This window comes from Sinocyclocheilus grahami, unplaced genomic scaffold (assembly GCF_001515645.1).
Source record: "Sinocyclocheilus grahami isolate Dianchi unplaced genomic scaffold, SAMN03320097.WGS_v1.1 scaffold682.1, whole genome shotgun sequence".
In the NCBI taxonomy this organism is placed as follows: domain Eukaryota; kingdom Metazoa; phylum Chordata; class Actinopteri; order Cypriniformes; family Cyprinidae; genus Sinocyclocheilus; species Sinocyclocheilus grahami.
The window spans coordinates 961,556-981,453 of NW_015505861.1; the positions used below are offsets into that span (position 1 = coordinate 961,556).

At 35.5% G+C, this 19,898-nt stretch overlaps 1 protein-coding gene across 1 annotated transcript in view; it reads right to left on the reverse strand.

Annotated features, from left to right (window-relative positions):
* LOC107559353 (histone-lysine N-methyltransferase 2C-like) overlaps positions 1-19,898 on the reverse strand; it is a 104,630-nt gene that overhangs the window by 60,421 nt on the left and 24,311 nt on the right. Inside the window, exons 8-12 of the mRNA XM_016243137.1 lie at positions 16,630-16,744; positions 16,275-16,339; positions 15,952-16,160; positions 9,993-10,079; positions 8,041-8,744 (exon numbers count right to left, since the gene is read on the reverse strand). Of these exons, the coding sequence (XP_016098623.1) occupies positions 8,041-8,744; positions 9,993-10,079; positions 15,952-16,160; positions 16,275-16,339; positions 16,630-16,744 (1,180 nt within the window). The remainder of the gene's footprint in view (positions 1-8,040; positions 8,745-9,992; positions 10,080-15,951; positions 16,161-16,274; positions 16,340-16,629; positions 16,745-19,898) is intronic.

Consider the following 19,898-nt stretch of genomic DNA (forward strand, 5'->3'; position numbering starts at 1 on the left):
GAGGCATGAATCCACCTGCAGACACAGCAGAAACAGCACGTTTGTATGACAGATTAGAACGATAACTCAAACTGTGCCGCATATTGAGGGAGAGGCATGAGAGACTTTTCTGTTTCATCATCTTCTACTTTTAGAACTTGCAACTGTAGTTGACAAAAAACAGGTAAAAATATGAGTTAAATAAAGGGATTGAAATATCCCTGGAGGTGGGAACCGTAACACCCTAGTAACCACCAAGAACTACTAGCAACTGCATATCAACATGCTAAAAAAAACAGACATCAATCTATACTTTTTGTTTGGAGACATGATTATGACTATTGTCGTTCAGATTTTTTTAATTTTTTTATTAATTCTCAAATAACCGATATGCAGAAAATATTTCTAATTATTGTTTAATTTCACATTTCTATTTAGTAATAAATAATCACTTATAAATTAAAATGTAAAAAATAATGAAATATATTTAAAATAAATAAATAGATTATTTTTAGTTGTAGAAGAAGAATACATTTATACAATATTGGAGTTATGAATGATTAGCAGAACTTATTAGTAGACCTCTAAAGAACTAATACTGTTTGCCAAAATTTTGGAGTTGTTTTGGGGATTTTTAATTTTTTTAATGTTTTTGAAAGATATCTATTATGCTCACCGAGGCTGCATTTATTCGGTGAAAAATTTAAGGGGGTCTGAATACTTTCCGTACCCACTGTATATATATATATATATATATATATATATATATAACCTTTTCTTTTTAGATATTCATTGTTTATTTATATAAATAAATTATATATATATACACACACACACACACACACACACACACTATATTTTTGTCATTTCAGTTTATATACACAGGTTAAATAATTTTATATAAGTTAAATGTTATTTTTACTTAAATTAAAAACATTGATAAAATGCATACAAGAATAAATTAATTGAATCAAATGAACTAAAAAATATGAAAAAAATGATAATTTCAATTTTAATTAAGGTTGATAATTAGTTTTAAAAATATTATACATATACAAAAAATGTAATCAATTAGTATGTTTTTAAAATGAATCTTAATTTAATTATAAGTACAAACTTAAATTTCATCTCCAGGCAAATCACTGCAAATACAGTGGGTATAGAACAATCATCCCCCTTTAAATAATCACATTTAACTGTGGTCAGCTGTGGTCATTTTGATCAGCTCAGCATGAAAAGAGCTTTCCTGGAGCATTTCAGTCTTTGGTAGTGCAACTGAAGCAAACAATCAACTATGGGTGGCAAGGCACTGTCAGAAGATCTCTGGGATAAAGTTGTGGACAGACACAAGTCAGGAGAGGGATTTCAAAGGCTTTATCAATGCCTAGAAGCACAGTGAAGTCTATTATTAAGAAGTGAAGGTATTTGGTACAACACAGACCCTCCCTGGATCAGGACGTCGCTCCAAACGGGATGAAAGAGCCGGAGGAAACTGGTCAGAGAGGTGACCGAGAGCTACAGCAACTCTGAAGCAGCTGCAGGAGTTTATGACAAAGAGTGGTCATTGTGTGCATGTGACAACAATATCACAAATTCTCCACAAATGTGGCTTGTATGGGAGGGTTACAAGAAAAAAGCCGCTCCTCAAGAAAGGCCACATGCAGTCACGACTGAGCTTTGCCAAAACACATCTCTAGAATTCTGAGGCAGATGAGACTAAAATTTAATTATTTGGTCTCAACTCCAAACGATATTTCTGGAGGAAATCCAATACAGCTCAGCATCCAAATAACAGCATTCCTGCAGTAAAGCATGGAGGTGGTGATGTCCTGTTCTGGGGTGTTTCTCTGCAGCAGGGACTGGAGCACTTGTCAGGATCGAAGGAAAAATGGATGGGACAAAATACAGTCGAATTCTTGAGGAAAATCTGCTGCCCTCTGCCAGAAAGTTGTCAATGGGAAGAAGGTTTACCTTCAAACATGACAATGACCCAAAGTACACCGCAAAACTGAGCACGCAGTGGTTGAAGGAGAAAAAGCTGAATGTTCTTGCATGGCCTCGTCAGAGCCCAGACTTAAATCCCACTGAAAATCTGAGGAATGACTTGAAGACTGCAGTCCACAAACACTCACCATCAAATCCAACTGAACTTGAGCAGCTCTGCAAAGAAGAGTGGGGAAACATTGCAAAGTCTAGATGTGCAAAGTTAGTAGAGACAAATCCCAACAGACTAAAGGCTGTAATTAAAGCAAAAGGCGGTTCAACAAAATACTGACAAAAGGGGGTGATCCTTTTTCCAACTTAGTGATTTATTTTTTTATTTTTTTTCTGACATGTTGGTGTTATATCTTTCACTTGGATATAATAAGTTGCACTGCGTAAATACAGCTGGATAAAACAAAAACTGTGTGTGTCTTCATTTCAGGCTGCAAAGCAAGAAGATGTGGTTATTTTAAAGGGGGGGTGATTCTTTTCTCTACCCAGTGTAAATTGTGAATATTCAATATAACTCTCGCTCCTATAAAGGCGTAGAATTACCACCATATTAATATACAGTATTTTCCTGCTTCCTCTCCATCATCATCTTAATGTCGATGCTGTCTTTTCAGTGACCCTTGACATGTAGTAAATGCTATCCAACATGCTCGTTGTCAAGACATGATGGGACCTGGTCTGGCCTCGTGCCCAGATGATTATCCAGGCGGCTCCAGCGGCTCAGGAACAGATGGACCTGAAGCCCAGCGAGCCCAGTCCCTGACCCTTCAACACGCTGCACATCTGCTCCTACCCATGGGCTCACTACGTCAACACATTCATAACTCATTTTCATTCATTAGCCCAAGTCAAGCAGGGTCATGGAAAGAAAAGCACTGTGCATGCTGGGAAAAATGGTTAGGATGTATTATGAAGCCACAGATCATGTTAGTGACTCGTAATGTGCTGCGCTTGTTTATGACATGAAAAATGCAGCATACATTTTTTTTTTCAGTCCAAATCCAAATCAAAGCTGTCCAACATAATCATTGTTATGAGTACATTTTCAATGCGTATGCCATGCCACGACTCTCGGATTCTCTGCATGAAAAGTCAAGGGTCTGGTGTGGTTTACATTTCATACATCTGCCTTCCCTCGAAAACTACTATTTATTCCCAATAATTCCTATTGCTTGAAAATTACATTATTATCATATATGAATATCATAATATGAAAAATGAACAGTCATATTGTAGAGAACACAATTTTAGCATTTTATAACAACACATTTTGCTGCGTGTAATTATTTGGAAACCTGAGGATATCTGGGGAAGGTTTGTTAAAGAGTTCTAGCTTTCTACAATTCTTACATAATGTCTGCACTGGACGTGATCAATTTGATTTCAAAATATTTATTTTATATATATTTTATTTAAATAATTACATTTGATTTAAATTGCTTAAATTATAAAACAATTATTAAAATATTTAAAAGAATAATATCATGTTATATATACACATTGTAATATTTATTCAATATATTAATTTATATAATGACTTGTATAAATACTATCGATAATGTGTACAATTTCTTTATATAATATATATATATATATATATATATATATATAATAAAACATAAAATACATCAATATTTATTTTAATATTTAATATATTAAATAACTGTTATTATTAATATTATCATAACTATTATTAGAATGCATAAAATACATACATTTTAATTATATACATTGTATTTGTATTTATTTAATATATTATTTATACAATTACTCGTAGAATATTGATAATTTATACAATTATTTATTTAGAATTTAAATAATTAAACTAATAATCTTAATTATTTAAATTAGACAAATATCATTAAAACTTGTATTTAAATACATTCAAAAATATTTATATTTATTATATTATTTACATAATTATTTGCATAATGTTGATCATTTATAGGTATTTATAATTTACATCATTAAATTTATATTTTTAATTATTAAAATTAGAAAAATATAATTAAAAATTACAAAAAATGAAATCAATAAAAAAAAAACTAAAAAACAAGTTCATCAGCTGAAGGTGTGCCAAATTGGCTATTTCCAGTGTAGACACGGCTGAACACCCACTGCAGGGCTGCAGTGTAACATTTTGCTGTATTTACCACACGGATTATCCAGGCGGCCGTGCTGTGGGGCTGCCGGCTCTTTGGCCCGTCCCAGCCCTCAGTCGGGTCAAGGGACCATGAGAGGGAGCTCGGTCTGTGGAAGGCGCTCCATGCTCCCTGAAGATGGGTGGGTTAGAGAGAGAGAGGAGGAGATGTGGGCGAGAACATGCAACAACTTAAACAGTACAGCCAGCAAAGAAACATACAGATACATGCATGCACAACACAGACATGGCTAACAGAGAACATGACACATTAGAGCTGTGAATGAACTCAAAAAATGACATCTGAGACAAAGCGCTTCCTGAAAATATACATCTGATTATATTGCTCTTAAACATGCAAACAAAAATGTTCCTTTTACTGTATTCTGTATAACATAACTGTTTCTAGGGCAAAAAGAGATGTTTTCTGTCAGTCTAAATAATGGGAAAGACTGCATGCGCAAATGATGGAAAAAACTGAACAGAATCATCCGCTCGAGGAAGATGAGGCGTGTTTTAAAATGTCATCAGTGCCTTAAGAGACGATATTTAAAGGTCAAGTGTGTAGTTTATGCAGCAAACAGAATAGATTTTATTTTAATAATGATTGTGTCCGAACAGGTTTAAAGGCTTCAAAAGTTTGGGGTCAGTAAGATTTATGCATTTTTTTTAAAAAAAGAAGACTCCTATGCTCACCAGGGCTGTAAAAATACAGTAAAAATATAGGAATATTGCCTTTGTTGTATTGTGTTGCATTGTTTATATATTTTGTTACAAAAATCTTAAAATAAAATAAAACCGTAATATTGCAAAATATTTGCACAATTTAAAATAACTTCTCTATTTGAATATATTTTAAAATGTAATTTATCCATCAGAAATAATTCTAATATGCTGATTAGCTGCTCAAAAACATCTCTTATTATTACTAATATTGAAAACAGTTGTGCTGCTTAAAACTTTTGTAAAAACAAACAAACAAAAAAACACGGATTTCAGGATTCAAAGATGAACAAAGTTCAAAACAACAGCATTCATTTGAAATAAATATTTTTTGAACTTTATAAATGTCTTTACTGTCACTTTTCCCCTTCTCAATTTAATAAATGTGTAATGAATAAAAGTATTGATTTCTTTAAAAACTCTAGTTTGTTACTTTCCTTATTTGTTTTATTGCTTGTAATTCTTGTATTTTCTTTATTACTGATTTTACTTGTATTAATTATTCTTAAATTTACATAATTTAATCCTAATTGAATTACTCTTGACTCATTGCAAAATTAATTATATTTAGTAGTATTTAATTCATATAATAAGAATATTATTTAATATATTTCTTAATTATTTAAAAAAAGGAGTTTTTTTTAGCATATTCATTTTCTTTCTTTAGAAAAAATGACATTTCTATTTGGTTTTGGTATCGTGACCGCACTAGTGAGTTGTATTTTGCATTAAACATGGGAATAAATTTTTGATTCTGCAATTCGTTTCAATTTTCCTTTTTACTCTCGTTGTGAACAGGCCTTCACCGCAGTAGAGAGGATGGTCATACTTCAGTTTGGGGACCAATTCTCACTATTAACTAATTATTAAATACGCCTTTTGCCTCAAACTGTTAATTTAGGTTAGTAAGGTAGTTGTTAAGTTTAGGTATTGGGTGGATTAAGGGATCTGAAATATGGTCATGCAGAAAAAGACATTAATATGTGCTTTATATGTACTAATAAACAGTCAATATGCTAGTTATATGCATGATAATAAGCAGTTAGTTAATAGTGAGAATTGGTCTCTAAGTGTTACTGAGAGCCCTGGCATCTGAATGCTTGTGCTACATTTGTTGCTATGACAACAGGAACACTCGCAGTCTTGTTTACAAACACCTGCGATTATGTCAGCATGACATCACATGACTCCAGCAAAAGAGCAGGCCTCTTACAGCCGCCTAATTCCTCGAATTAATCCGTTTGTGGCTATAAAGGTATTTAATACTTAGCGATCATCCGGAAATCACGATGATGGCTGTGAATTAAGACTTGCTCAATTAAAACATAAAGCTGCCTGAAGTTAAATTAACATCAGTTTTTAACCAAATATGCAAATGCATGTACTCATGCATGCGCTCTTTGGGGGGTAATTTCTTTTCTTTCTTTCTGTATTCATTCATTTATTTATTTTTTACCCTTTTTAACAAGAAAGACATTGTAGTCATTAGATATTCATTTGGTTCTGTTTAAAGCTCACTTGAATTTTAAACTTCATTAGTTCTAGATCATTAGACATGACGTTATTTTTCCCCGGATGCTGGTCTGAATAAAACTGTCTGTGCAGACTGGACAGCAAGGCAGATGCCTTCGGACACAGCCTTTATGAATTAGAGGTTGTTTGGTTAACAGGAAAACACAATCAGAAACAGGATGTGATGCATGAATGATGATCTGATGGCTGAGTATGACATGTATGTGAGATGTCTAATGCTGAAATAATCCCCTTTGAATTCAATTTATCAAATGTGTTGTCTATAATAAAGCTTCTGACGCATGGAAGGTTGTTCCTGCACAAAATCAAACTTTTACATTCACAAAATCACAAATATTTAGCCTATCCATATAGAGAGCATGTCTGAGACATGCGGTGTTTAGACTGAAACATATGGAAAACATTTTCTGCCAAAAAATAAAACTGCTACATTCTATTTAAAAAATGCAATTACCTATAACGAGAAATAGTCACAATTACAAGAAATAAATGTGCAATTGTGAAACAAAGTCACTACTACATGAAATAATGCCGCAATTGTGGGATATAAAGTCACACTTACAAGAAATAAAGTCGCAATAGTGGTATATATGGTCACAATTACAGGAAAAAAATTCACAATTGTGACATACAATGTCATATTGAGATAAAGTCGCAATTATGACTAATTCATGTTGCAATTAATATTGCAATTACTAGAATTATCTTTTTTTGTGTGTTTTACCAGAAATAAAGTCGCAATTGTGAGATATATGGTAAAAATTACAGGATTTTTTTTTTTGCAATTGTGACATACAATGTCATATTGAGATAAAGTCGCAATTATGACTAATTAATGTTGCAATTAATATTGCAATTACTAGAATTATCTTTTTTTGTGTGTTTTACCAGAAATAAAGTCGCAATTGTGAGATATATGGTAAAAATTACAGGATTTTTTTTTTTGCAATTGTGACATACAAGTCAATTATAAGCAATAAAGTCACAATTGTGTTAAAGGCTGCCTGCATGATCACAATTACAGGGGGAAAAAATTGCACTTGTGAAATGCAATGTCATTCTGGGATATAAAGTTGCAATTATGAGAAATAACATTAACGCAATTACAAGAAATAATGTAATTATGACAAACAAGGTCACAATTTTAATAAATACAATTGCAATTGTGAAATATAAGGTCACAATTACAAGGGGGGGGGGAAATCCCATTTATGAGGTACAATGTCATATTAAGATATAAAGTCACAATTGCGATAAATAGCGTTGCAGTTGTGCAATATAATGCTGTAACTACAAGAAATAAAGTAAAAATGTTGAGATATATAGCCACAGGGGAAAAAAGCATTTGTGAGATACAATGTCAAATTGAGATTTAAAGTTCCAATTACGATAAATAAAGTTGCAACTGTGAGATATGAAGTCAAATTATGAGATATTAACTACTAACTACAGTCAAAATGACAAGAAATAAAGTCAAAATTGTGATTTTTATTTTCTTTTGAGATCACAAATAACGGAATAAAACTAAGATGGATACGCCAAAATGACCAAAAATTTAATTGTCTGAACAAAGCCTTATGTCTATTAATTAACCTAAAAAATAAACAGGAATCTGCAGATGACGGATTAAGTAAACCACCACACAACTGATCATAAAGTATATGACTGACCTGCTTGACTCTGGGTCTTCCAGGTGAAAATTTCCTCTTAGAGATAGCCGGCTTTCCCATGCCGATTTTTGGGGTGAATGGTATGAAGGTGGATGAAGGCACATTGCTGATGGCTTGTCCTGAGACTGCCTGGAGCTGGAGCTGGAGCTGGGATGCCCCAAGCCCATGTGAGGGCAAACCCTCAGGCTGCCTGCATGGAGGCTGCTGTAATGACGTCCTCTCCTCCACCAGTGAACTCAGCTTGGCCAAAAATCGCTCATCACCATCCATAGTGATGTCCATTTCCTGCATGCGGCTCTCTGGAATAATGCTGCACTGCTGCACCATAACATCCATTTCCTCCTGGCTCTGAACTCCTGGCGTAGTCTTAGCAGTACTAACCTCAGGCTCTACAGTAACTCCATGAGCCATTGTGGAAGGTTCCTCCGTAAAGGAAACCTCCATGGGTTCTTCCTCATGGGAGGTACAGGCTGGAGTTGGCTCTTTGGTGGGTGATAGGTCTGTTTTCTGCTCCTCCAGGCAGGGCTTGCTGTCATCCTCATTTTGGGAGATGTTTTCCGTGAGTGTAGATGACGTCTCTGGAGGCTCCTCTGTTTCAAAGAATGACACAAGCTGCTGTACTGTGGATGTCTCTGGAGCTGAAACCAGCTTCTGCTCATGCGGCTCTGAATCTTCAGGACCTTTTGTCTCCTGAGGAGATGTAACTGCAAACGCAAGAAGCAGAAGAACATTCAAAATGACTTTCCAAGGATTTACAAAAAAAAAAAAAAACACAGGGATTTTCCATTGTATGTCAGAGGGTAAAAATAGCCCATAATGTTATTATCATAAAAAATACTGAATATATTGATATGATTTCATGAAGTAGTAAATTATTCTAGCCACTTGGGCTAATTTTACTACTGCTTAAATAGGATTGAAGAAATACTTTTGGGAAGCTGAAATATTACACTACATCCAAAACTATTTTCAATAGAATTCTAATTCTATCATAAATTCTAATGAATGCAACTTTAATGAGCTCATATTGATTGAGAGTTAACTGATTATTTGTACCTTTTAAAAATAATTTTACACACTATAATACCATTTTAAATGGACTTGTATAGGTAACATGGTAAATAAAAATGGTGAAAAAGAAATGTTGATCTTATACATTCATATTTCAACCAAAAATCTTGATGACGAATAACTTGGCTAATCAGATTCAACAAAATTTATTTTGTTGGCATGTAAAAGCACATTGGACTATATAGCATTATATAAAATGTTGTATATTTAAATACATGCAACAACAATTAAATCACCTTAATGTACATTGAATTAAATGTACATTTATTCATTTAGGAGATGCATTTATCCAAAAGTGAATGCCAAAAGAGGAAAAACAGAAGCAATATATCATACAGGAGCCAATTTCAATTACAATTTCTTTATTGTTCTTCGAAATCTTTATCAGAAATATATATATACAGTTCTATATTGATATCTCTATCAATTGTATATATGCACATATATATATATATATATATAGAGAGAGAGAGAGAGAGAGAGAGAGACATATGTACATACACCACTATGTAACATGCAAATGTATAAAAGCGAGTCCTGTCCATTTGAATTCTCTTGGTGAAAATCCTCATGTCCTAATTATGTTAAATTATAGAAATAAAATGGGATGTGAATGCTGTTTCACGCTGACTTCATTTTTCAAGATCTATGGTTATGGACTAGTTAACTGCTTGTCTTCATCTGTTGTTGTGAAATGGTCATCAAACTGTCAGGGAAAAATGTCATTTTTTTCAACAAATTTATTCTAAACCACCTTTTTTGAACGTCCTTTAAAACGGACATACCCAAGAATTGTGGTTATGGTTTTAAGATACCAGCATCTTAGATAACATTAAACGTGTATGTGGTGTCACTGAAGGCAAAGAGAGTAGATGAAGTACCTGAAGTCTGCTCAGTTTCCTCGCTGTGGTCTGAGGTCTCGCTGCACTCTGGCTTGGCTAAATCACCTCTAGCGTCTGCCACAATTTCTAGAGGAGGGGGGGAAAGTCAGTAGACAGTTCTGACTTGTGTTACGTAATCCAAACTGCTCCAAGCATTAGTGGAAATAATTACAGCATTGGAAAAACAACACATCAGGGTAGAAAAGTGCAAGTGTGAACGCAGGCGCATATGGCAGGTGTGTTGTTCAGAAAACATTGTGCTCAAGAGAATACAATGGCTTTGAGCAGTACTGAAAAAGTAGGGCTGCACAATAAAGCGAAATCTCGATTCGACAGAAGCTGCGATTGTCATGCGTATCTTTCAGTGACGCACGGTTCTGTGATCAGCAGTAAATCTCCATCCAAAGGCCAGAGGGCGCTCTCGCGCTGAAACTCCAAATACACCTCGCAGAAGAAACCCAGAAAATGGCTATCGCTGCAGCTGAATAAACAGAAGATTCAACTGCTTTCATTGATTCAACGTGACTAATAAACACACGACTACGACAAAATACGGTTTATCGGAGTTCTTATTATAATTTTCATTAAAATAAAGTATATTTAAAATGCAATGCCTTTATCACTGATTAGAATAATATGAAATATGTTGCGTGCCTTATTCTGTGTAAGAAGCCACATCATCTCACAGAAGGATTTATTTCAAACACTCGACTGACGTTATGAAATGAGTTTGGAGTAAAAACGTGTTATTAAATGTGGTATTTTCACATGCTTTCAGATGGAGCAGCATTTACTTCACAGAGCCGTAGTTCACTGAGAAGCTATGCAAACAGCTGTCATTATCGCTAACGATTTCTTTGATTTCATAAGTGATTTTTTTGCGTAACTTGTCAGTGAACTACGGCTCTGTGTAGTAAATGCTGCTCCATCTGAAAGCACGTGATGATGATTTCCTGCTGATTACAGAACCGGCTTTACTAACAAAATGCGCACAACAATCGCATTCGATTAATCGTGCAGCCCTAACTGAAAGTAATCTCGATTTATCCAGTGTTGTCTTATATACACACTGTACGCTCCGACTACACTCTTAACATGCTTTATTGTCCTCTTACTGTCTATAATGTCGCTCTCTTCTGTTCAATGTATGCCTGGAACAACAAATTTCCATCTCAAGCACTTTAATCCATTGATTTTAAGGGGCCTTATCAGATAAATGACTTCATATCTCCTGTAGGAACAGATAACCAGCCATTACAGAAATCACAGAAGGCTAAATGACTATCGTCCAGTGCGGCTTACATCAGCTGAGCACATCTGAGGTAATTAGAGGGCAGGTTTCTTTCTAATCAGAAGAGCAGAGATATGCTATGATTCTGATCTGAACCTGTGACTGCTATAATAGAGAGAAGATGACAACGACTTGCACTTCTGGTTATTCAACACTACTTTTAATTACAGAAAGAAGCGACAATTGCTACTTATGGGCTGTTATGTCAGATGAAGTCACTTCTGGCAAATAGAAGACACTAAAAGGAAAAAGATGGTGGATAGGGATGGTAGGGATACACCATATTCATTATCAGACATATTGATAACTGAGGAAACATACTCATAGTCGATGACAAGATGTAAATGGACTAACTTAAAGGTCCCCTGAAGTGCCTTGAAACACGCAGCATTATGCTGGTGACGTAATTTCAACTGAAACAGGAAGAGAGGGTGGGACATCGAGCAGCCCCGCCCCCTTTTTAAAATTGCCAATAGCGTTTTGTTTATATCTGCTCAGGCCAGAGCCGTTGAGCTCGGTAAAGCCACATTTGACAGCCACAGTCTAATAGATTACCCCCTAGATTCAATATGAAACTCTTAGTAAAACAAAATAGTGGTCATAATCATGCTGAGTCTGTGTAGTTGTAAAAGTTTTTAATATATGCCGACTCGCACATATGATCCGCTCCGTGCGATTGCGTCTCTGGACCGGAGCCAAAGTCCGGATCAGACTGTATGCTGCCGCGGTTCGCATGAAACAAGTGAAACCAGACCTAATTTGCCCCAATCGAAAGCATATTTACACTGTCTGAATCGCTCCCTATCATCTACATTGTGCACTTCGAGCCATTCACTGTACAGGAAATACTACACTGTGAACAAGTGACCAATCTCAGCAGCTTCAGCGTCTATTTATAGTGCAGGGGGCCGGCACTTCTGATTCTAGAGTGCATTTAATTGGTCAGAAGATTTGATGAGATGAAGTACGATGTGACGTCAACGTTCATGACTTCCGTTTTGGCGGAAGTCATGAACTGCAAGCTTTGAACGCTTATATTTATAAATGCAAATTTTGTCACCGTTTTGGAGCACACTGCCTTATAGATAACTTTAAGACTAACATATTGATACTTTAATTTTGATTTCATGGGGACTTTAAAGGTGCAGTAGGACCTCTTGGAAAATGCCATCTTTAGCCTTTAGCCCACCCTCCCTACAAATCACTGTCCAAAGCCCCGCCCCCTGAACGCATGAATGCGCACAGTCCAGACAACCAGAGACAACATTACTACAATACATCATGAGCCATTCACCTGTGAGAAATCTTTATAGTACAGTTCGGACCGAACATTTTGATTGGACGAACATTTCTTGATCCTACGCCTTCCACAGAATATATAAATACATATAAATACATTTAGACCACTTAAGTTAATGACTGTTATCGGGATGTGAAGAGACTTTCAACCAGCATAACAAAAAATGTTTCTGAAGACAATGTTTATGTTATTAAGGATGCACAATATATTGGTACCATATTCATTTTCGTTATAGATTTAATTTTTATTTATTGGTATCATAGATTATCAGATATTGCTCATACTCATTTCCTCTATTTTTCATTTAGTTTACCTTAGTTTTACATTTAGTATGATGCCATCCAACAATTAAATTTACTCTTGAAAAACACTAAATGTAATCCTCAGCAAATCTCAAAATGAATATCCATTTTTCATACTGTACATTATAATGTTGTGATGCCTAAATTCACTTGCATTAATCCAACTGATTTTATTTTTTGGTGATTTATTTTGAATTTATTTAGACAGTAAAAAAATGAATATATGCCAACTAAATATTACTATATAGGTTTATTTAATTATTATAGCATTTATTTTCAGTTAGTCATTTTAGTGCTTCCACTTAAACCTCAGATAGTTGCCAAGGGAACATTTGTTTGTTTGTTTGTTTACATGTTTGTTTAAAGGGATAGTTCACCCAAAAATGAAAACTCTTATTATCATTAATTTCTTTCTTCTGCAGAACACAAAAGCAGATATTTTGATGAATGTTGGGACCAAACAGTTGCTGGTAGCCATTGACTTCCATAGTATGTTTTTGACTTACTATGGAAGTTATTGGGGACCAACAACTGTTTGCTTCGCAACATTCTTCAAAATATCGTCTTTTACGTTAAACAGAAATGTTTGGAACAAATGGGTTGAATAAATGACAGATTTTATTTTTTTTGGTGAACTATCTATACGTTTTTCATCTAATATCTATATGTTATTTCAGCTTTATTTTAATGAAAAGAAATGTTTAGTTTTAGTTTTATTTAATAATAATACCAATCATTTTTACCCCAGAATTATTGTTGCTTATATTAATTCCATCCATAATGTTTTCTTTTTATAATTAAAAAAAACCCTAAAGATGTCCCAATATTAAGATTTTTACTGATTAACGAGTTATTTTAATTTCAATAAATAGTTTTGGACAGAAGGATGTTTTGAGTTGTGAAAGACAGAGTGTGTTTTCATAAACCGCTTGCACTTGTTGGTCTCCAGTCACATCTGATCACCAGCTGCGTCTCAGACCCATTTAAAATGTGAAGTCACCATGGTAACCTCCGGTACAAGGTCCCGTCAAAAGACCTATGGTCCGATAAGCACATATTCTCAAAATAATATCAGACACATATGGGGTCTTTCTCTGATGGGTGAACACTGTTAGACCGTGACATGTAACATAATTCAATGTAATGTAATGGAGAATGACAGAGAGAGAGACAGTAAAGCTAGAGAGAATGGCCAGCCACACTGGACCAAGTGGGCATCATCTCTGGTGAGAGGTGCCATAAACAAGCCTCTCTAAAATCAATGTGAGGGTCAAAGACCAATGAGCAGAAGCCTTGAAATCTTTCTGAAAAGCTAGTTGCTAATATCAGACACATATGGGGTCTTTCTCTGATGGGTGAACACTGTTAGACCGTGACATGTAACATAATTCAATGTAATGTAATGGAGAATGACAGAGAGAGAGACAGTAAAGCTAGAGAGAATGGCCAGCCACACTGGACCAAGTGGGCATCATCTCTGGTGAGAGGTGCCATAAACAAGCCTCTCTAAAATCAGGGTCAAAGACCAATGAGCAGAAGCCTTGAAATCTTTCTGAAAAGCTAGTTGCTGGCAAAGGCATCACCTCCATCCAGCTGCCATCCACATCACCACCTGTTGCCACGTAATGAAAATAAATAAATAGTTCAATAATTTCTTTACTAATTTAGCTTTCATACTACATGAAACATCATACTACTAGACATTGTAACACAAGCACACATGTTCAGGGCCCTGTGGCACCCTAAATAACCATGAACCCAGTGTGGGATGAGGCCACATCTCTCACCTCTGCACCTAGAGATTTGCACCAGGACGAACAATGCTGTAAAAGGCCAGTGGCCAGCTGTTCCCCTAAAGTTTGGGGAATTCAGTTACTGACACCGTGCTGAACATTTGTACAGTGACAGCGGGGTATTAATGCACCACACACCCAAAGCTAGTTGAACGCAATGCTTTGATAGTATATTACACATGGAGGAGATTGGCAGGAATGTCAAACTTCCTGCAGATCTGCAAAGTGAGATGTTCTTCAGTCTTCAAGTGGAAAATTGAATTGTGCTCCACGGAAGACAGAAAGTCATACGGGTTTGGAATGGCATAAGTGTGAGGAAAAGATGACAAGGAACTATGTTAATGAATCACCAGATCTTTGACAGCACATAAACAGAAAACATCACATAAGCAACACTTTCGGAGACTTTTTGCCTTCCCCAGGCAAAGTAGGCCATGTTTCAAATACCCCTTTCCTCAAGACCAGTCCAAACTAATCAAGACAGGCATGTGGGCCTATGGGATGCTTTGGCCTACTCTTCCACTTCAGCAATATTTTGGCCTGAAGGACTGGGGTGCTTCAGAGAGCAGCCTCCATACTCATGTTTCAAAGACTCCAGGCTGAACTGAAGTTATTGGACCACTATGAAAGTAATGAACGGTAAAGACACCAAACCCAAAACCAAGATAATAAGACACTAAAATCAAATAAAAACTTAAAAGATTGCTTTTGAAAACCACAAATATCAGTATGTCAGAAACCAATCCAATAAAATCCCTTTACAAAGATGATTCATTCTAAGGCTAACTAGATTTGTTGGGCAGCTGCAAAAACAGGTAAGAAAGCAGTCAATCAGGAAAAAAGCTGTCATAGGAGCAGTACCCTTTTAAAAGGTACTGATATGTACACTTTAGGTAATAATACATATCTTTAAGGTACTAATATGCAGGGGTGTCCAATCCTGCTCCTGGAGGGCCAACTTCCAGCAACATTTTACTCTAGACCCAAATAAACACCTGAACCAGCAAATCAAGGTCTTCAGGATCACTAGAAACTTTCAGGCAGGTGTGTTGGAGCTCAACTCTGCAGGAAAGTGGCCATCTAGGAGCTGGATTGCTTTAGGGCTAAATAAGGTACAAAGGTGTACCCTGGGAAAGGGTAATGCCTGGTGACAGATTTTGTACCATTTTTTTCCTGAGAGTGTAACAAAAACTACTTAAGTCCCACTTCTTCCAAGAACAATCCAACGATAACTTTGTTAGCTTTTGCATTCAGACACTGAATTCGGTCTTACCCGTCACTTGTTTTTCATCTGTTTGCTGCTCTTCACTCTGCCTCTCGCTGACAGGCTGATGAGGTTCTGCGTCTTGAACTTTGGCAGGCTCAGAATCGTTGTTTGTTGGAACTGGCTGTGCGTTTTCTTCAGCATCCACATGTGATTGAATCTCCGCCTGCATTCCTTCTGCATCCGTGTGCACAGGATCTGATTCAGAGCCGGCGTTTCTACAGATGGAACATATGTGATCATCTTTGGACTGTGGATGTGCGTGACCTTCACCTGGCTGTTCACACTCTGGGTGGAACCACCTAAAGAAAAAGAGGCAGCTGACGTTTCACCCTTTCACTGCATCCAAAATTAGGTTCCAGACAGACTTTTTGGACTGGATGTAACTGCTACTGAACTAGATTACAGATTTGTGAAGGAAATATACCTTTTGCATTGATGGCAAGAAAGCAGATCTTTGTGGACGTCGGGATCTATGTCGCTGGGACATAAGCAGGGGACACTGGTGTCCTGTTGATCGCCACAGTTTTGGCACAAAAGGCTGTTGTGGTGCCATTGTTCACTTCTCCGGGTGCCACACTGAAAACACATCCGGCAGTTCTACAAACACACAACTACGATTAGCTATACTGCATTAAAGAAATGGGAGATCATTTCGAGATAATAACGTCTCAAAGCCGCCCTTACCTTACACCTCCAGCCGTTGATGGGGATAGAGTCCATAGCCGGCTGCAAGCAGAACGTGTGATAGCCTTTGTCGCACATATCGCACACTAGCATTTTAGTATCTTCTCCAGGCTCCCTGAAAGATACAAGGACACAATCAATCTATCTAATTCTACCATATGGGATAAATTTTCCGCCAAAAGTATTGCAGTCATGGATCAAAAAAATAATAAGAGTGAAACCAAAATGAAAAAAGCAAGTAAAAATATATTGCACAAAATGTAAAAATGAAGCAAAGTTTTCAGAAAAGCAAACAATGGTCACTGATCAAAACATAATAAGCGTAAATCAAAAATGTAACAACACGTTTAAAAAAATTATAAGCACGAATCAACACTTTAAACATTTTTAAAGTCATATTGCACAAAACTGAAATATTAACACAAATGATCTGCCTTGCACATAAAAACATGTTTTCCTTGGTTATATTTTTCAGTTTTTTGTGCACTCAAGACATTTTCTGCTCATATTTTTGTTTTTTGTATGCTTATGCTGTTTTTTTTGTATGCTAATATGTTTAAAGTTTTGATTCATGCTTATTTTTTTTAAATGCGTTTTTCAATTTTTGATTTATTATTTTTCGATCTGTGACCATTGTTTACTATTCTGAAAACTTTGCTTTAATTTTCAAATTTTGTGCAATATATTTTTACTTGCTTACTTCAATTTTGGTTTCATGCTTATTATTCCATGACCACAATACTTTAGGTGGAAAATTGATCCCGTACTACCAGTGCATACATTTTTTTGCCCCCATGAATACATTCCAACACAGTAAAAAATGATTGTAATTTGAATATGTTGTGGTTAAAAACCTGTTCATTGGTTAACAGTAAGTTCCCTAACTATATATGGTGGAAAACTAGCCAATCTAATAGGACATTTCATGTAATTTTAGTTGAATTCTCTTAAATTATTCTGATTTATAGTTATTCTGATTCTCATTCCCAGAATTCCCTGTGTGACACTTTACATTTGATGGTTTTTCATTGAAGAAAAGGTTTCTTAGTGTTTTATTTCTTATCAGCTATGTACATTATGGTTTGTGTTACACCGTATGCATACATTTTTTTGCCCCCATGAATACATTCCAACACAGTAAAAAATGATTGTAATTTGAATATGTTGTGGTTAAAAACCTGTTCATTGGTTAACAGTAAGTTCCCTAACTATATATGGTGGAAAACTAGCCAATCTAATAGGACATTTCATGTAATTTTAGTTGAATTCTCTTAAATTTTTCTGATTTATAGTTATTCTGATTCTCATTCCCAGAATTCCCTGTGTGACACTTTACATTTGATGGTTTTTCATTGAAGAAAAGGTTTCTTAAGTGTTTTATTTCTTATCAGTTATGTACATTACGGTTTGTGTTACACCGTATGTCATTAAATTAATGTTTATTGCATTATTTTAGTGTTATATGTGTTACCATGGTGGTCTTTAGGATTTGTGTGTATGACACTGTGTGTATCTGTTATATATTTGTATTTACCTCAGTTTTTGAAAAAGCTACATGTGATGAGCTTTGATTCATCATGTGGCTCTCAGTACCATTTGTGTTTGTGATGGTTGATGGTGTGTATTATAAAGGTACAAAAGAGATTTTAGTACTTCAACAGGTTGGTTTATTAACATTATATCAGTGAATGAAATATAGGTTTTTACTGTAAATTTGAGTTAATTCCATAAAACCTTAAATGTTGCTACTGTATACAGTAAAGTTCCAGAAACCACAGCTGCAGTTTTTTAACACTGTATGTTACCGCATAGATTTGTATACAACATATAACTGAATGCGTCTAATTAGTGACTATCCATTAAGCCCACATGAGACACGAGCAGGTGTCTGTTTATTCCACTGAGGCCCTGTCCACACAAACGCGGTTATTTTTAAAACCGCAGCTTTTTCTACGCGGTTAGGCCGCTCGTCCACATGCAAACACAGCACCAGTTCACTGAAACCGAACATTTTTGAAAACGCCTGCCAGGGTGAAGATTTTTTTTGGCTTGTGACGTCGGAGCATGCGCTGTTATCTCCGCCTACTGGAAACTTTTTCAGGCTTCTGATTGGCCAACATGGCTTTACGGTTGAGATTATATCGCCACCTGTTGGTTTGGCATGCTCTTGACTGTGCTTCATAGCATGCGTTTGCGTTTTCATGTGGACGGAGATTTTTTGAAGGTGAGACACACTGCAGGTTAATATGGTAAAAAAAAAAACTAATAGTTATCACCTTACTTACACAGTTGATTGATTGCATTGATAATTGCAAAACATTTTTGTATAAGATTTTTTTTGGCTTGTGACGTCGGAGCATGCGCTGTTATCTCCGCCTACTGGAAACTTTTTCAGGCTTCTGATTGGCCAACATGGCTTTACGGTTGAGATTATATCGCCACCTGTTGGTTTGGCATGCTCTTGACTGTGCTTCATAGCATGCCTTTGCGTTTTCATGTGGACGGAGATTTTTTGAAGGTGAGACACACTGCAGGTTAATATGGTAAAAAAACAACAACTAATAGTTATCACCTTACTTACACAGTTGATTGATTGCATTGATAATTGCAAAAAATTTTTGTATAACAAGTTTTCTAAAATGTTATGCTTAAATATGCAAATGATGCATTATTTAATTAAATATGCGCTAATTTGCATACATTTCTAGTACAAAAATCTGAACACTGGATGAAGTCAGTTTCAAAATTCTTGTTGAATTTTTTTGACATAATAAGAGTCAAATTCTGTAAATTCTGAATTTGAAACTGTAAATTCCTTCAAATTTACAGAGGGAATTCTGGGTATCTCTTTTTGTCACTCCATAATTCAGAAAAAACTTTGAACAGCCAGAAAACAATATATTTTCACAATTTTGGGGGGAATAAAATGTTGTATATAATCAAGAAAATTATATATGAACAAATCCCTCTGTAAAAACCTTCAGAATATAGACAGGAATAAAAATGTAAAGTTTGGTGTGAGTAAGCGTTACTGAAGTGGAGATTTGTGGCTCAGTGTTGGAGAAAAAACTCATTTTGAGAAAACGGCCTTTAAAAATATGTATTGTAATTGAAATCTATTGATACAAATAGGAAGACAGAAAGTCATACGGGTTTGGAATGGCATAAGTGTGAGGAAAAGATGACAAGGAACTATGTTAATGAATCACCAGATCTTTGACAGCACATAAACAGAAAACATCACATAAGCAACACTTTCGGAGACTTTT